The 20,245-nt window shown below is 34.8% G+C and overlaps 1 protein-coding gene across 1 annotated transcript; it reads left to right on the top strand.

Annotated features, from left to right (window-relative positions):
• Positions 1-1,573: 1,573 nt before the first annotated feature.
• RASSF8 (ras association domain-containing protein 8) lies at positions 1,574-7,118 on the top strand. The gene is made up of 8 exons (XM_017624752.1): positions 1,574-2,064; positions 2,975-3,483; positions 3,546-4,623; positions 4,708-4,824; positions 4,896-5,098; positions 5,209-5,365; positions 5,424-5,511; positions 5,585-7,118. The coding sequence occupies exons 1-8, from the start codon at positions 1,993-1,995 to the stop codon at positions 5,683-5,685; spliced, it is 2,325 nt and encodes a 774-aa protein (XP_017480241.1). The 5' UTR covers positions 1,574-1,992; the 3' UTR covers positions 5,686-7,118.
• The last annotated feature ends 13,127 nt before the right edge of the window (positions 7,119-20,245 follow it).

Here is a 20,245-nt window from a genome sequence, read left to right as displayed (position 1 = left end):
CGAAGGTAATGTTTTAAGTGTTATTTTATTTGCAAAGTCCACTTTTTATGTACAAATTTCAAGGGAACTCTTCGGGTGCTATTTATTCGGGATTTTATAAGAGCGCGATGTGGCAGCACTTGTTATCGAAAAAGGTGGAAAAGGAACTGATTTAAAAACAGAGCTGCAGAATTGCAAATCGTAATTTAGTACAATCACATATTTCATGTAAATTATTAGACGAGCAATATGAATTCAAACTTTTGTGTGTGCGCACTTTGATGTCTTGATATAAGCATTTGCCGCATGACGCCACCAGACAACCTTCTCTCAATTTCGGTGTTTGAAAACATTTAAATCCAAAAAACTTGCTGAATGATTTCCTAAAACGTAACCATCATTATTAATCCAATGGGGAACAGATTTTTATTTAGATTTGATATCAAAATTTCATTGATGTTACCACCAGCACGCTTTCTTTCAAATGAAAATATGGTTGTCAAACTATCAAATTGCAAGCAATAGATGTCAAGCAATAAGCGCTGACATATATTGCAGCCCATGAGATATAGGCAGTCTCATTGGAAATATGTATATTCAGGCTTTCTCCCATTTTCCTTTACTCCTATCATGAATAAAAATTCTCTGAGGATTTTTTACTTTAAATAGCGAAGTTGAGTTGTCAAAAAACTTTCAAACAGCTCTTTCGAAGTTCGAATTTCCTCCTCCCAAATTTACGGGGAAAAGGCTATTCCCTGGGAGTTCATTATTGGAGAATTTCTTTCTGAGGAGAAACAAATTCCCGGGAACAAGCTCCCCGGGAGTATTCAGACATGGTTATCCCGACCTCAGTGTATTCCTGTAGAGGCAGTGCCTTAGTATTGTATATTTCCAGTCAAGGACTATCGCAATCGATACAATTAACTAAACATAAATGATTCTAGTCTCATGATTTTTGTGTATGCAGTGATTATTTATTAGTACTAAATTTTCTCAGCTTTCTGCCGGAAAGTAGGCAACTCGGGTTTTTTTTAGAAGTAAACAAAAAAAAAATGCATTGCAATGCACGATAAATGTCAAACACAAATGGCATAACCGAAAAGGGCAAAATGGCGTTTTTTGTTGGTGAGGAATTTTCGGAAGAACTTGTTTTGTGTCAGAAAAATTAATAAAATTAAGTGCAGCTGCATTTAGTGAAAAAAAAACCAATTAAAATTAAAAGGAACCTATCCGTAACAAAATGAGATGTAAAATCAATGAAAATGTTATGCATTAAAAGCAACCAGTTAAATGGAATTCGAAGTGGATCGCAGATGGAACGCCCTCAATAACATTCCTCACGCTCTTCTCCAATAGACATACAACAACACAGGTGTGCACAATGCACAACTAGAACTTGTCAAGTGCAGTTTTTGCAGCACCCAACATGAAAACAACAACAAAAGAAGTGACGGGGCAATAATTGGTAGCAAGAAAGGGAAACATCTAATTTTTATTGTGGAAAGTGAAAATTTTTGCTAAGCTTTTTTGGGAAGAATCGATATTTTTAACTTTGTTTTCGTAGCAATAACAACGAAAAATTCTTCAACAAAAATGCATTAATAAAACTGCATAAAACATAAGCGAAATAAAAATAAAATCATATATGTACATATGTACATATATGAACTTTATGTAGAAATATACACAGCAAAAAGGCACACATAAATGTGTCTGCATGCATACGGCTAAGAATCGAAATGCACTAAAAAAGTAAGAACATTGGTAACCGTAATAGCAACGACAAATCTATTTCGCTTCACTGGAGCGTTGCGTTGCAGCGGATTCGTGGTAGCATTGGCTACAGCACGCAACTATTGTTAGTTGCTACGCCACACAGCGCTATATAGTTGAGGTGCAACGTGCACGCGATCAACGCTACTACGGCTGACGCTCCCATAGATGATGCTTTCCTAATGAGATACAATAAAATAGATTTGAAATTGGTGCATTAAAAGCAATTAGCGCTCCACGATGGAATTGAAGGTATGGGTGGAGGGCATACAACGGATTGTATGTGGCGTTACAGTGAATACAACATGTCAGGTGCGTAAATGTGAACTTTATATATATGTATATACTATGTTTTAGTAATTTACAACCACATAAAAATAACACAATTTTAATTAGTTGAATCGTAAAAATATGAAAAAAGCTTATAGTTAAACATACATATATTTACATACTAGATACTAAATTTGATATTTTTTATTTGAAGATATGTAAAGAGCCCGTCAGATGTGGCAAAGCAATATATTTCGAAAAGGCTATCAAACTGAGAGAGTTCAGAACATTTCGGTGTGTGAAGAGCCAGAAAACCTTTCTGTAACATTTCGGAAATCAGTTTCAGAAATAAAAGTTGCAAGATGTGACCAAAATGTATTCAACAAAGTGTGATTGAAGAACCATCATATAAAGTCAACTTGAAAAAATTTTGTATGAATTTTAAATCGATTGTTTATATTTTTTGGCATAATAGTAGCTTAAAAGATAGCCTACCTGAGTTGTCAATCACACCTTGTTTAATACACCTTGGATGTGACTACAATTGAGAGAGCGCAAATCGATTTCGGAAACATATTTCAAATTGTTCGTGCTGCACTAGCAATCTGCAATTTGCCTTCGGGAACCTCTTTCGAAAGACACATAAAAGTGCAAGGTGTGACTGCTCATGCAACTGCGTGCTGAAATTTCTCATTTTGACAGCCTTTTCGAAATATATTACCACGTCTGACACGCTCTATTGCTACGTCTGATACGCACTTAATAATGATTGAATTTCTAGCAGAAACTTTGCTATATCCAATCAAATATTAATGAGCTTATTATTACAGTTTATCCATATGTACAAGCATAGAAATTATTTAGCTGATACATATGTAACTAGTTTGTGGTTGGATATTACTTTTTATCTCGAAGCATAATTTCAATGAGATTACATTTTTTCGTTATGTAGGATGTGGTTTTCGCGCTGGCGCATGCCACTGGCAAAGTAGGCCGTTTTACACTAATAGAACGTTGGCGCAACAATGAACGCTTGCTGGCGCCGAATGAAAATCCGCTTAAGCTATTGATAGAATGGGGTGAATATGCCAATGATGTGCAATTTATACTGCAGCGTTCGGAAAACAAACAACAACAACAGACTACACAACAGCAACAACAAACACTACGGATGGAAAACTCTGTTGGCAATAACACTAGCAACAACAATAAGAATAACAACAATACTAATCCTGCAGCAGCTGTGATGTTGAGAAAGCCTTTAGGCTTAAGCAATAACAACAACAATAATAATAATAGTATCAGTAGTCATAGCAATAGCAACAGCAATAATAACAACACGAATAACAGTAATTATAATCAGCAGCAAACAAAGCCGCTCCACTTGGCTGACCTGGATACAAATTTAAATATATCGCCACACTTTGATAAAACACGTGAATTGAAGAAGAAGAGTTTTGGGTGTGTAAAATTTTTAATTTAAAAAAGTTTGTTATTAAATTAACAGTTTTTCTTTTGTCTAGTGCCCACGATGCAAAACTCATTGAAAATATTGGAATTGTAAAAGGAATTCCGCAGCGCCCCAATAATAATACTGCAAATACTAATAACAGTAATATTATTTCCAACAACCAACACCGAAATGTGCAACTTCATAAATCTTCACCCACACCAACCAATTCACCACTTTCTCCAAACTCCATACGCTTCTCTCGCTCACCTATTTCCTCAACCGACAACAATAATTCGTCGCCCCTACCACAGCTTATACCGCGCCATGAAAAATCACATTCAAACCCCACAGAAATGTCCAGATCGCATACTCAGAATTTTTCTAGCAATGCTGGTTTTTTTAATAGCTCACCGCAGACAAATGAAGACAGTAACAACAACAATAACATTTACCAACAAATTGGCTCACAAAATAGCAAATCAATTAACGAAATTAATTTGGCCGTTGTGCGCGAATCGCTGGATCGGCGCATTGCCGCTGATAGTCCGGATGTGCTATACGCCACGCCACACAGCAAAAGCTTCATTAGTGGTAGTGGCGTTAGCAATAATAACAATAATAATTGCAGCAATAGCTGTAGCAGCAGCAGCAGTGAAAATTTGCTCGACATTTACAATGGTAATGTAAATCGTGCAGGTGGTGTTGGTGTTGGTGGTGACATTCCGCCAGATTTGTTGTATAAAAATGTACCAACAATTTCAGCAAATGGTGCGCTAGTGCCACCGCCATATCGCGATCCACCGCCACCACGCAATAGTCCATTGCAGTTACAGCAGCAACAGCCACACCAATTTCATGCCCAGCAAATGTCAGCTGGTGGCATGGGTACGGTGGCAGTGAATAATTGCATGCAAGATTACAACAACTCTAACGATTACGATGTGGAGTTTCAGCACTTGGGTGGCACTGGTAGCACCGGTAGCACCGGTGTTGGCGCTTGCAGCGGCGGCGGCGGCGGTGGTAGTGGCAGTGTCGGCAGCATGGAGGAAAGCGAAAGCATATTCCAGGCAACGCAATACAATGATTTAATGCAATTGATTAAATTTCAACGCGAAAAAATTTCAGCACAACAGCTGGAATTGACCAAAGTATGTACTATATTTATTTTTAAATCTTGTTTTTTTTTGCACTTTATCGGTATTTATTTTATATATTTTTCGACTCTTTTGCAGTACGATGCTGAGATAGTTTATTTGGAAAATAAAGAACGCGATCAGGCGCAAGAGCTCGAAGCGATTTCACGTGAAATCACCAAAGCCGATCAAATTTTTCGACAGGGTAGTGAGCAGGTGAGTATATAATACAACACATGCATTTTATGTAGCCTGATATAATGTTGCTTTTAAAATTTCACGTACAGCTGCAAACACTACAGTATGTAGAGGAAGAGAATGAGCTCGTTAAGCAACAAGAGAAAACTTTAAAATCTGAAATTGCTTTGCTGCGCTCTAAATTGGCTAATTGTGAAACTGAATTACTGCAATGCAAGAATAAAATTCGATTGTTAATGAACGATATTGAGGTAGAACAGCGCAGTAATGTCACAAAGCAAAAAACGAATCGGTAAGTTTGCAAAATAAACATTTTAATGATGTAATGAATAGTTAATTATTAGGTATTTGATTTGTTTTTTGAATTACAAGATAACAAAATTTGTTTTTATTTGCTTCCAGTCAAAATGTTGAGCGTGACTTTCTCATGGAAATGGAGCGCATACAAAGCGAAATCGATCAGGCAATACACAACACAGATACGTCTAACAAAACAGCAGAGAATTTGAAAAAAGAAATTTTACTTATTGAAAATGCAATAACCGAGAAGAAGCGACAGGTGCGCTATAAAAATAGCGCATGCAAAATGTCTAAACTAAACTGTTATTATATTTTAGGTAGAGCAATTGGTGAACGAAATGAAAGAGGTTAATTTGCAAAGCCTCACCGTCAACACCTCCGAGGAAATTAAGCACTTTTTAGAGGGTATGCAGTCACTTGTTGGTTTTGCTATTGAAAAGTAATTTCTTGAATGTATACTTTTTCTTCCTTCCAAAAGGTTCCAACAAACCCGGGAGTAGTCGGCGCATAATCGGTTCACCCAGACAGCTGGAGAATGCAGTACCCACCAGCAAAAATCCACATGGTGTTTGGGTTTAATTTAAAAATGCGAAATAGAAAGAGAGGAGAGAGAGGGCTTTTTCGAGGGCTCTTTTGAGAAGTTAAGTGATGCATGAAGTCGGCTGCTGTTCTTAAGTAGTATTTGTGTTGGGCAAATACACGCTGCTATTGACAATGAATGTGCTAAATGAGTGATGAATATGCGTGTGGAAAATACTAAACGTAAAATTCTTCGAGGAAGTATTAAACACTCGCCTACATGAATATGTATAGATATATTCATATACCAGCTACTTATATAATGTTTTTTAAAATTTACTACACAAGCTTGCGCTAACTACAGTCAAACGAGTTACAAACTAACGAACTTTAAGTACTAGAAACAAATGTTGCATATCTGTCAAACAAGGAAAACAAACGAACCATACAAACAAGCATATTTTCAAATACATACCTAACTATTTTAAAGCAATCATATGAATTATATATCATACAATATTTTAATAATGTACTTAACAAAAAAAAAGTTGTATGATGGCAAACATTATGTAATATATACATACATATGTATGCAGATGATACATTTTGATGCTTAGTAAAAGCTCTTAATCAAAGATCTCTATTGAAACTTTAAATGTTACAAAACCGTTAAAGGTACACACATACATAACTTTTTATTAGAAATTGAATACCCATTTATAAATTTTAATGTTAAATAATAAGCTAATGAAAATCATGAAAGACATTTTCTATGCGTAAATTTAATTTAAAGTGACTACAGCTCTGCTCTAAAAATTATGAAAAAATTGTCAATAGTCACAAGTGTTTTAGTTTCAACTAATTATAAACATATGTATATGTATATGTTTAAAAATTATAAAGAAAAAGACGACAACACAACCGCATACATTCCATAGTTGCGTAGAGTTTTGCAACAATCGCTGTTACTTTGTTTTGATTTTTTTCTTGCTTAGACTGTTCATAAATTTTAATATTTTTTATAGTTCATATTAAAAACATTTTGGAGTGGAAATTTACCACCACACACTTAAAATTTATCATTCCCATTGTTGCTATATGCATAAAAAAAAAAAATTGTTGATTTAATTTAAGCGTATAAGTTTAAAAATTTTCGTATTGTGTTACTTAGCTAAAGTAAGCTTTCGAAAGCTAGTTTCCTGGAGCATTATGATTAAATTAAAGCTGTCAATTGTTTTTATTAGCTAAGCAACTTTTATCTTTTTTATAGCAAAATACTTTTTTACGAAACAATTGTGTGAAATATGTACATATGTAACTACATATGATGAAATTAAAGTTTTTACACCGCGTGCTGTTAGACAAGTACTTAGCATTATTTTGCAATAAGTTTATTGTGCTCTTTTATATAAATTAGGTAGATTAACTTTTCTTTGAAAAAGTAGTTAGTTTTTTTTTATAAAATTTTAAATATTTGTAGCCACAAGGAATTTCGTATGTACTTCTTATAGCTTATAAATTTTATTATTAACTAGCTTATACCCGTGGGTTTCATCCCACTTTTTATATGCAAATTAAATTAAAAATGTTATAATATTTAGAAATTTGTTATTTCTACTCTCATTTGACCATAGCGGTAAATGCATTTATAAGGGAGTTACGGTAGACTTTGCGAAGCTAATATGATATATACCAATCTCTGTAATTTTAGCTTAAAATGTTTGCAGCGATACGCCGCGAGCGACTGTGTCATAGGAACATATGCGACGTGTGTATTTTAATTTTTTTTTAATTGGGAGATACCGGGTTCCATTTTCAATTAACCCCCTAAATATGCAAAAGGGGATCCATAAAAAATCGTTACGATTAAAAAATGGTAAGATAAACAATTGGGTATTATTACACAGCTCAATAAAATTTGGTCAAAAACGGGACCGACTTCGTTTTTCGACACTTCAACAGTTATTTTCTCAAAAACTGGACGTGCTAGAAAAATTTTATAAATTCACTTCAAATCTGCATAAAAAAAAAACTGTAAAATGAGGTCGGCCCTGTTTTTGAGACAAAATACTATAAAATTTTGTTGAACCGTGTTATTGGTCTCCACGTGAAGAGAACAGAATTTTCCAATCGAAAAATATTGATTTCCAAGAATTCTATACCATTTCAACGAAAAACTGTTTTTCCCCATATAAAAATACATGGAAAACTTCATGGGCTTTGAGGTAGCTCTGAGTATTTTTTTTTTAACAAAAGAATGCCGGCCCTATTTTTTCCATTTTGAAAAGTCTTCGGGAGTGAGAGCTTAACATTTTAAGAAGAAGAAGTGTGCAACCAATCGCATTTATTCGCCTCGTTCGGAGAAATATTAGGGGTATTCTCGAAGTCTTGCACGTTGCACGAAATGCAAAAATACTATTCCAAATTCGCAAGAGTAGGTACGAGAGCACCCCATTGCAAAGTTGTAGCATGCCTAGGTGCAAACAGCAAAGTTCGGTATAAAATGCAATAACAAGAATTAGCAAAAAAAAAAAATTAAGTGAGCGAAGTAAGAGGAATAAGAGAAATACATATGTAGCCATTCTAACAACAAAACAGCTAGCACAGGGTCGCATTTATCTTGCTATGCTTTTTGGTGAAATATGCGATAGGAAATGTTGCAATCCGTGCTACGTGCAACGGCTTTGCAAAATTTCGAGAATACCCCTATTGATTTGAAGTCGTTGAATATCGCTTTCACATAAAACATCCTTTATACATTGTTTATCATCCAAATTTTCACTCAAAAGGGTCAGTTTCTTCAGTAACTTCATTATCATGACTACTTGTAAAATAAAGTATCGATTTTTATTAATTTTATTAGGTTGTGACTGATTTGTGGCGCCCCTAGATGTAGGGACTTCTGGGTCGCGGCCCACCCGCCCATTCTTTAATGCGGCTCTGGCCATATATCTGCCTATCTCAAGTCGATCAGCGACATGTTATAGGACTCATCCGATTTTCTGATAGAGTCAAGCCTCACCGTAAGGGTTTGCCGAAGTAGCTTACACAGCTTGGCCGACTCTTTCATGTTATCGTATTACTACAGAAGTCTTTATAGGAGCCTAATTTTGACATACGAATTTGCCTCTTAATACCTTATACAGAAAACTTCTGGACCTTTTACGAAGTTCCGTCAGTTCAGTACTTCCTCAAACAATCAATCAACCTTTCCTGTTTTTGAACCCACACATTTCCCACTACTCATACCGTTCGACACTTGACTGAGGAACTGATAATCCCAGCCGAAATTCGATGAACCAATGATCAGACAGATGTTACTCTTCCAAGACCATCGTTCCTTGAATGTGATCCGCCATATACAATTGTTATCGCAACGACATATTGGGAGCAGAAGCATCGTGTATTCGAATGAACGGTCCCATAAGGTGTCTAGTGTGAGGATCGTCAGGTTATAGGTATATGCGAAGAAGTATTGGGTGTTATGCGGACCTTGCCCATAAGCTAGGCAGGTTGTTGTTGTTTTAACGACCCCGCCTATTTCGGTTTGTCCATCAATCGATGTCGCCAAACTCAACTAACGGTAGGCCCAAGAAATGAACAGTTTAAACAGGGTTGGACTAAAGCGAGAGGGGTGTTAGTTGAGTGGGGTTGAGCTGGCATGCGAAATGATGGTTGGTGTTGTGCTGGGAATCTCCACATGCCGGATACTCAGTAGGCATTTTGGGGTCGAGTCTGGACAGGTAGCGGTAGTCGACGATGGCTATACGAGCTTAATTCCATGATTTTTGACAATTTTTCTGAACGACCTGCCTAACCCTAAAGTTTTAGGGCTGTTTTCTCAAGTACATAGCTTTTAAAACTTATCTACCCTACAAACACATTGTTTTGGAACGAAATTTGAGTTAGACAGATGATTTTTATCAAAGAAGGTTCGCCGTACACCCCTGTGTCTAAATTATCTCAGTTCTTTTCATCCGAACGTACTACCCTAATGTAAATGCGAATTCTTTCTTAGTGATGGTATTTCTAATTCTGACATTTCGGCTTGAAGGATATCATTCTAATTTGCTTGCAGCTTTTTGGGCTAGTATAGTCGTCCCTACCAACTTTAGGGATGAAGACGACGTTTAAGTAGTCTCCACGAAATCTTAATTTCTTGTATTTTTTCAATGCTTACAACATATGTATGTTGATTTAGTATAAAACTGCCAATTGCCAACTCCAATTTTTATTTTATTTTGATACGAAATAAAGTCTGCTAACTCCATTTTTTCATTTATGTATAACTTGAAAATTTAGCGAAAAAAACTTATTTTTTGTAAGCTCAATAAATAGAGTATACAAAAGGTAATAAAAGGGTATCTTGAAATTTTGAAGGTGAGGTAGGTAGTAAGTAGCACTAGAGCAGCTGATTTGGTTTTTTCCCAAATTATTTGGTCCCTAAACTGTAAGATAAACGCTCATTATTGGGTCCTGCAAAGGATGCCTTGATGCTTCTGGAATGAAAGAAATTTCCAAAGAAATAATCTTTTATTTAAGTTTTTAATTATATTCCACATTGCCCACTACGATATTTAAAAAAAAGCATACTATTTTTGACACTTAAGCAACAACAAAATACACGTAAATGTTGTTTTTGCTCGAATGCTACTACTACCTGTTTGATAAGCCTTGGGTAGTGCGTAGTTATTATTTAATGATGTCTTTTCGCTCTACTCTAAAATTTTACGAAATGGAGTTAGCAGCTTTTACCGCGGTGGCGACGATATATTGCTTGCATTTCTCCAAGTATTGTATGTAAATTATATTCACCTACATATGTACATATGTACATGTAGAAAATTTATGCTTTATCTAGTCTGTAGTTGATTTTTCTTTTTATTTCGAATTAGTTTGAATTTAGGGCTTAACTATTTTTACAATAAATATTGTCATTTTCAAAATGTCGGATTTTTTTTTTCAAATACGCAGCTAAGTAGTAAGAAATCTTACTTTATAAAAAAAAAAATTGTAAACTTCAAAATAAGTTTGCTTAGTAATTTGTTAATAAATAAATACATATTCACACTTGCTTATGTAACAGTTGCAATAATTATCGAAACGCCTTCTAATACTTAAGTAGTTTTGTAGGAATTAGTTGCCTATTAAAGAATATATAGATACATAACTTTATAGTTTCACAAAAAAAAAAACATTTTAAAAATATATACAGACAAATAAACACACCTTTTTAAGTACATGCATATGTATATATGTAATCGTATTTAGTACTATTTTGAATTTTGCATATCCCACGTGAAGGCCAGTTGTTAAGCCAAGCCGATGATAAATATTAAAAATAAATAATATGTAAACGCAAAGAAATGTTTTTTAGTAAGTTGCAGACATTTTATTTTATTTTTTTGAGATGTGCTCGCTTTAAGTGCTTATAAACAGTTTTAGGGATTTCGAAAAAAATGTTGTATGCGGTGTTGCAGCGATTACCAGTAAACATATTTTACAGTGGCAAAAAAAAAATCAATAACGGTAAACAACAAAAGTCGATTTTCAAGTTTTTTCGACTTGCAAGTGCGACACTTGATTACCCTCACTTACTACTAAAACTATTGATGTTCGACAGTAAACCTTCTTAAACCTCTTTAGTTTAACACCAGTATTGCAATATGTAATTTACCTTATTAATTTAATTAAATGAACATTTTCAAATAGGTGGCAACCTTCCACACAATTTTTTCGGTTGCAAGCCTTCTTAAACCTATTTCTTGTTTACAGCTATGTTGCAGCTCTGAATTTTTTTGTCCTATATTTTAATTTAGACCACAAAGCAATACACCGACAGACAGACAGACAGACAGCCAAAAATGCTGAAAATTGTTGATTTGGCTTCTGTTGCTCTAATAAATGCCCACCATATTAATAACATGGATATTAAGGTGTACCTCCTCCATCAATTTTTATGACGTCAAGTAGCCTGTTTGACAGTGAATTACATAAACTTGGAATGTAATTATTTGGTACTAAAAAGTGAATGCAGTCGCTATTGCATCGAAAAGTGTTGGCATGGAGTCGTGCTGTATAGATATTTCGCAACAACTATCCCCACACATTAGGTGTATACTCGTATTGAGCGGACAAAAGTATCCAGCAGCAAAAATTCTGAGATTTTAGCAGCATTCGCTCTCAAAGAGACAAAATATCCGCAGAAGTGCGAGCACGGAAAATTTGCAAAAACTTGCAACCTTCGAAACAGCTGATCACTTCCACAGTTGCCACTGGTGGTTCATTTACCAATTTATTTTCTGCTTGTTCCCCCGATTTGACATTTTATAAACTCTGGTATATTTAAAGGAATATTATGGTACAAACAAAAATGCCGTACGGCAACCATAGTCGGCACACACTAAAGTAAACAAACTGGAAATTAATAGTAAATTAACGAAAAACAAACTCAACGAACGTTGTGCTTAATAAAATTACTCACCTTTTCGTTTTACTAGCATGAATAATAAAATTTGCAATAAATAACTCAAAAAGGCGATATTTTCTTTTGTTTATTTACAAACATGTGTTTGTGATCAGCTGATTTTCTTACTTGCAAGTTTTAGCTGGGAAAAATTTTTCCAGCATAAATTTGCAGCTCTCTTTCATAATTTTCTCTCTCAATTTCCCCTACTTTGCAAGTTTTTTGGGTACAAGAAAGCAAAACCAGTAAAAGTTTTCGAAAACTTTTGATAGTTCTGGGTATGAGTGCACTCCTATTGTCAATGATTTTCAAGCCTGGAAAAAACACTTACCACTTATAAACATGTATATTTTTGGCACTAAACCATTGCCTCACTCTTCTCGCTGTGTGAATGCCAGCGTTGTCCTGCTGAAAAATCCATTATTGGTTGGTATATATTTCATCAAGGTTTAAAAATTACTGGGTCTCCAACAACTGGAGGTAAATACATATATGCATTTTGTCGACTATCAAAAACTCTTCAATTGTTTGCAGCGTAATAGCAAGTTAATGCCCATATCATCACCGAACCAACAAATCGCTCCGACTTTCTCAAATCGTATAAATTGTGCTGGAAACCACACGGACCGTTCGAATTGAACTATTTTTCGTTAGAAAAAAATAACAGTTTTACAGTAATCACGCCAGCGTACGTACAGTGGCGCTCACCTAAATAGCACACTTTTATTTTTTACAATATTCATTATGTTTTACGTGATACATTTTTTTCGTTTACTTTTTTGAAATATATAGTAGATTCTATAACATAAACCATATAAGTAAAAGTTTAAAACTTTGTGTACAGTTGAGTAAAATTTCAAAAATTTCATAAAAATGTAATTAAAATTTTCAACTTTCTCCCATATAACGCATGAACAAATTTATTTTCATATTCACAAATCTACGGGGTTTTCTCAAATTTTCAAACCTGCAGATTGATTGGGCTACAAAACTGCATACCCAAAAAGTCTCTAAAAATTATGAAAAAAAGTTGAAATTTGTTTTGTGGCCCTTGCAGGTTACTAAAATAGCAGAAAAGAGTTAGTTACGGTTAGCCTGCGCAGATATTTAGAATGCCACCACAGGAAAATTGCGATGCCGATAGCTGCCATTTACGCGTATAAGAATTTTGTTCATGGGTGCCACCCAAAAAAATACAGTGAAAATTCCAGGGTGGGCAATCAAGTGTCGTGCAGTGTATATTTTGAATAACCGTACAAAATAAAGACAAACGAAAATTAAAAATTAAAAAAAAATATATATACATATATAGGGGTCGCTACCAGGGTCTGATTTTTTTTATCGCAAAAATTTTACAAAATTTTGACTTGAAATAAGATATATTTTAAATATTATTGAAACTTATTCATATAAACTCATAAACTGCCCGAGTTATAGCCGGTTAAAAAATTGAGGAAAAATTATTAAAATTTAAATTAAAGAATTAAAAAAAACAGTAAAAATGTTGACGAATTTTCGCGATCAAAATAAAAATTATTTTTTGAAAATTTTGAACTTTTCGTGGATGGTTTTTTTTTTATACGTACTTTATTTTAATGTATGTATATATGTATGCATGTTTGTATTGAAAATATGCATTATATGAATATTAAAAAAAAAGAATTGTCTGCTAATATTGTATCTATGTAATTATCATACATATATAAACTAATGATCAAATTATTGAAAAATTAAAAATAAGAATATGTATCATTATGAAAAATCTAGCTTTGAATTTCCAATCAACAGCAAATTGTAGTTCCACACCGAACACTTCTACTACATACACATTGGTAATTCACCTACACCAAACACAAGGACAACGATCCAACAACAAATATATACTACATACTATCTACGATATACTATTCAATTGTCACAATGCAAATTGCAATTCTTCAAAAAAGTTAATATCTTAGAAAAAAATATATGCAAATTTTAAAAATATAACAAACGGCTTTTTATTTATCAAAGTTTAAGCTTAAGAGTTTAACATAAAAAAATTACTACCACTGCAGCTGTAGGAATTTAGTGGAAGGCTAGCCAAATTAATTAACAGTGGCCATAGCGAGTTCCTACTATTCCATCCGCGTGCGCACAACTTGGGTAGTCCATGCGCGAGATGCAGTTAACGAGCCGTGTCGGGAGCCTTGCTCACGGTAAAAAGATAAGGAACTTTAGTGGGGCCACTCCGATGTGCCTCGTTTAAGGTTCCACAACAGTCTGCAGCGGCTGCTACCTATATTAAAAAAATATATATAAAAATTTGTCCAGTTTTTGGGTTTGAGACACGCCCCCAAATACAAACTTGCAGTGGAAAGTATTCTTTATACTCTCGGATAAGACGAACAGCAACAAAGCTTCTGGAGCTGACGGCTGCCAGCTGAGCTACGTTAGCTAGGGGTTGATAAGGTGCATGTACTAAATCCTTTGTGGAATATGGTCTGCGCCTAGGGCTCACAATAAGTTAGAGGATGCCTGACTTCTCTTTCGGTCGCATCTAAGAATTTCCTTGTCAGATTTAGGTATATGAGTACCACATGATAGCGATATCAAAGGAAACTGCGTGGTTAAGGAGGGGCACCGTCGACCCAGTCTGACGAAGAAAAGAGGAAGTGGGAGTGCCTTCGACTACATATGGACTATTCTTGAGCAGAAGGTCCTCATGGTAGGCGAAAACTAGGGCATTAGCTACTGCAAGGTCCTTCTGGGCAGGGGCTGGGCCCGAGGAGGTCTACAAATCTCCTTAGGCGTGTGAGCCTAATTGTAGTATTTGTATTGATAGTGCACAGCGCGATTGGTGGGACGAAATATCATATCGAATCAAATTCTAGCAACCGCAAATTACCAAGATTTTGATAGACTGCGATTAAAACACCTGGAATCCCATCTTTTGATCAAGAGGAGCTTACCGATCGGTACTTGAGTACCTGTAAAGTTCTCTCTCGACGTCCAAAATCACAGTATAAATCACTAATTATGCCCGTAAATAAATGACGCAGAAGAAAGGGCAATGACAACATCCGGCTCTTGCACCGAATTAAAGGTAGCAGCTACACTGGCTTGGTCATGTCGTACGAATAGACACAAACGCTTCGACATGGTACCGGCTAGTGGTAGCAGATGGAAAGGAAGGCCTTCTCAGCGATAGCAAGAACAGGTGAAAAAGGACTTAGCCTCACTTGGCATTTCAAATTAGCGTCAGTTGGCACAGAAAATAAATGATTGACGTGTGCTATTGGACTTGGTTAAATGCCAGCGCATCACTTGCTTTCAGGCGAAGGTTAAAGCCTCAAGAACCACTGCTCTTAACGGTCTAACCATGCTGAGACTAGAAGCAGTGGGAGTATATAACGCACCAGAGTTATCCACCTGTCACCTGTGAAGTCGTACCACTACCGAGAACCTGCTAACCATGGCCTTAACCTAAATCGATCAAGTGAGCGGACGCTCCTAGGGCCACTAAATTGGTTGGAAGCTTTCCAAACGGTCTACTTCTGCAGGTCTAAATCAGTGGTCTGTGACTGGTCGAAACTCATCTGTATCGGGGAAATCATTTCTCTCTTCTTACAAGCGATTCAATTTCTATATATCGAGCAAACAAGTAACTCCTGTTGGGATGCTACCTCAGGGGGGCACACATACTTGATATATGAAGTGAACTTTTTTCAGCGTATTTCAGTTTTTTCACAGGTGGCGAGTTTAATGAAGAACCCACGCGAAAGACACCCGGAGCTAACTATATACCGGCTGAGCTTTTGAAAGCAGACGTCGAAGAGATGATAGAATATTTGTACAAACTCTTTCAAGAAGGAAAATACAGCTGTGTGCGCCAACTACTGCGAGATAAGTCTTCTCAACAATGCATATGAAGTTCTATTGGCGATACTACGTGAAAGTTTGGAGCGTTTTATAAAATAAATGATTGGATCATATCAGTGTGGGTTCAGACCTGGAAAATCCCCATAGTCCAGATTCTCACAATACATACATATATATAATGGAAATGAACTTAGATACATAATAGATAAGCGCCAACCTTTCGTCAATTTTAAAACCACCTTTGATAACACTACGACGCCTTTTTTGTGCATGAATTACATACATATCTGTATATGAGCAGAAGAATGTTACTCATACTCCATGTACGAGCATGTATGAGTATGATCATTACCCAGTTTCATTTCACCATTCACAAATTTATTTTTCAGTAGATTTTCTATGTAAAAACTGATTTTACGCTTTATTTAAAAAAAGGGACATAATATCTTTTATTTTTTTTTTTTTCCCCTGTTAAAGGTTGAATCTTTTTCATTTGCAATGCAAACCTAAAATGAAAATATCTTGAGAAAATGACGATCTAGAAAAACGGTATACATATCCGTAATTAAAACCCAGAATTGAGGCTACGTGTCGCGGCGTTTTTTGTTGTGATATTTCAGATCGTGAAATATTCTATTCAGTGTTATTGGAGCAACATTTGAAGTGAAGCTTCTTTAGCAGCGGTAGTGAATTGAAAAATCTACATGGTGAATGCCTCCTAAATGTATGCCTTAATCTTAATACTGAATTAAAGAAACCTGTTGAGCAGCGGTTTACTGATAAAATTTAGATTACGATTAATGCAAGGATAAAGGTAAAGAATAACGATAATAATAAAGATAAGGATAAAGAATAGGATGGAAATTAAATTGAAGATAGAAATAGAGAGATATATATCATGTCACCTCACCTTAATTTATTTAGAATTTCTATAGGGTTGCCACCTGTCTAAAAAATTATAAGCTCCGCACCGTTCATTTGATTTAAAAAAGTAAGGTGTCGAATGTAAGGCATTAGCCCTCCAGATAAGCATTCATGTTTTATTTTTTTGAATAAGGTTGCCACCTGTTGAGAAAATTACTATATTCAATACGAAGGAATCAGTTCTGCACCGTCACTGTCAAATAAAAAGACTTAGCCTACAGATGTACATTAATGTATTATTTTTCTGAGTACGGTGGCCACCTGTTTAAAAATTATAGATCTTAACCGTTTGTTGGATTAAAAATGCCGTCGCATGTTCCAAAACTTTAATTTTTTTGAGTAGGATTGCCACCTATTTAAAAATTATTATATTATCCCTACATAATATAAAGCAAAGTCGAGATTTTTTTACCATTCTAATCTCGAAAACTACTGAACGGAGTAGGACGTGATTTTTTTTAGTATAATCTGTTATCTTTAGTACTTGGATTTTCTATAGAGTTGCCATCTGCCTAAAAAGTTATAAGATTTGCACCCTTCACCGTTAGTTGGACTAAAAATTAGGCACCAACTGAAAGGAGATTATCTCCGGATGTGCAATAACCTTTTATTTTTTTTAGTAAGGTTGCCATTTATTTTTTAATTACTACCATACATATAATACGTTAAGTTATTTTTTTGTGAATGACATCAGATTTGCGCAAAGTGGATTCAATTATAAAAAATTTGGTGTGCAATGAAAGAGCTTGGTCTTCAGATATTTATTACGGTATTAGTTTTAAAAAGAGGGTTGCCCTTGTTGGAAAAATTATATGGCAAAGATATGGGCTGTTCGTTGAACTAAAAGTGACTTGTCAAATTAATAGACTTAGCCTCGAGATGTGTCATTTGGTGTTATTTCTTTGAACAGAGTTGCCGCCTGGCTAAAAAATTATCAGACCCACACCGTTTGTTGCATTAAAAACATAAGATGTCAAATGAAAGGGACTTAACCACTAAGTGTGCAATAAGGCTTTATGTTTTTGAATAGGGTTGCCACCTGCTTTCTCCAAATTCCTATATGTACATATAGTAATGGCCATATCTATAGCACCCCTTTTTAAAAGTGTTATTGTTTGCCGCTTATGTTTAATTATTCATTTTTGAGAATTTTCAATTAAAATACAAATGTTTTCGTCGAGCTTATTTAATTTATATCTTTTTTCAGCGAAACTCCGAAACATTGCTGAGGGTTTATTTATTTATTTAATAGCAAAATTAAATTTAGTTTCAAAAATGTCAATTTATGTACATACATAGAGTATGTATGTATGTATTTTAATTAAACAAAATATTTAATCCATTTGTCCTTAGTAATTAATTACAACACCTAATAGACTATCAGAAAACTCACTGCAAGTCATCTTAAACTACATACATACATACATACACACAAACGTATCCAAAACTTTTATTACTATTGAAGTAATCCACCAAATATCTACAAACTACATACCCAACATGCGAAAATAATTCATACAAAACAATCAGTTATATTGCCTCAATCTCCTACTCTCATTTTCAGATATATGTAATCTTCATTACTTTTGCCTTGCAAAAGTAAACACTTAATTACCAGCACCATAAAGGCCATTAGTACGTGGAGCATCTTTATCATTGGAATGCACAACATCATTATGACCTTACCATGGTAAATCGAGCATTCGCATATTGCTGTTGCAATTGTCCCTGCTGCCGCTGCTGCTGCTGCTGCTGCTGCTGCTGCTGCTGTTGTTCTGTGGCTGCGGCCGGCTTACTCACTACTACTATTCTTCGCTAGCATTTGCCACAGTAGCACACGCTGGCTGGCCATTATCTCCACCGCCTCATCATCGCGTAGTACTCGTCTTCCTTTTTTATCCGTCATCATTGCCGCTATTGCCACTACGAGTTTCTTGCTGGTTATTGGCGCTGACGCCGTCGTCGTCGACGTCGAAGCGTCGACGTGTGCGCCGTGGTCGCTGTCGTTGTGCACATTGACAAAATCAGCAACAATTCGCCAATTTTCATTCAGTCGGATGCTGTGCGTGCCGGTGCAAGGACATTGTCGTTTCTATTGAATAGAACTGATTGTAGTAGTCGCTGTTTTTCTTTGAAAAACTTTTACTTTCTTCGCGTGTCGGTAGGCGGTTGATTGTGTGTGTTCCTGATTTAAAATACTTCTCTTAAAATGATGTGTAGAAAATTGTGAAAAATTACGATCACGTGTGTGCTGCTATTGGTTGGCGGAAATGTGTAACGAAAGGGCAATTTTCATTTTAAAATTGTGAAAAAGAACTGAGTAGGCTTAAGGACGCTTATCGCAGCTTCCGCATTCGCCTGCTACCGATGAGTGGTTTTTTATGTGTGATAATTTGCGAATGTATGACATCAAAAATTTTACGCTTAAAATTAAAAAAAAAATTAAATAAATTAAGTACAATAAAAAAGGTATTACAAAACAAAATACAATTAAATAAAAAAATAACTGAAATTCGATATTTCTTATACTTAAGACTGAAACCCATAAATAGTAAAAGATAAAGAGATATACTAATATATTCAACAATTTTATTGAGCTAGATGCCATTTTTAATGAAATATGTTGTGGAATAAAAAATACTTTTGGAATTAAAAATATTTTTGGAATAAAAAAATAATAATAGAAATACATACATCTGATTTTTATAAATGGAAATAAGAATCATTTTGAATTTTTGAATTTTGAAAATTATTTTCGGGATACCATTTTTGTTTTTAATTCCGAAAGTAACTCCTAATTATTTTTTAATAAATAAAAATCAAAAGTAATTTTTAATGTTAAATTTTTACAATAAAAATCACAAGGCGATTTATTAACATTTTTATTTTTTATTCAAATTGATTTGGGAAAATGTTCTTTCCACATGTGCTGTCTCTTCTGAATTGCGAAAAACAGCTGAAACAATTTTTCCCAAAAGAAGAAACGCTGCTCCTCCTCCTCGACTCGATTTTTTCTTAAAAAATTGACTGCAAAAAAAGGCGAAAGAGATATTTTCATTTAATCATTTAAATCTGAAATTTACAACATTTTTAAGAAAAAAGACAACCAGCTTCAATTCTCATAAAAAATTAAGGATTACTGCTAATTTCTTTATGATCCAATGATCGGATCAAAACCAAATTAGTAGAGGCAGCCCTTGAGGTACCACTTTCCCGATGAAAAATTGGTTTGCGTGATCCAAAGTTATGCGGTGTCATATATACATAAAAAATAAAAATATTCCGACGAATTGATAACCTCCTCTTTTTTTACAGTCGGTTAAAATGAACTATAATTTGTACGTGAAATTAAAAAAAAAACGTAATTTG

This window comes from Rhagoletis zephyria, unplaced genomic scaffold, assembly GCF_001687245.7.
Source record: "Rhagoletis zephyria isolate East Lansing unplaced genomic scaffold, Rhagoletis_zephyria_1.1 Rzeph_scaffold_00059, whole genome shotgun sequence".
Lineage (NCBI taxonomy): Eukaryota > Metazoa > Arthropoda > Insecta > Diptera > Tephritidae > Rhagoletis > Rhagoletis zephyria.
The sequence above is the reverse complement of the archived record's forward strand: the minus strand, read 5'-3'. Positions and strand labels throughout refer to the sequence as shown.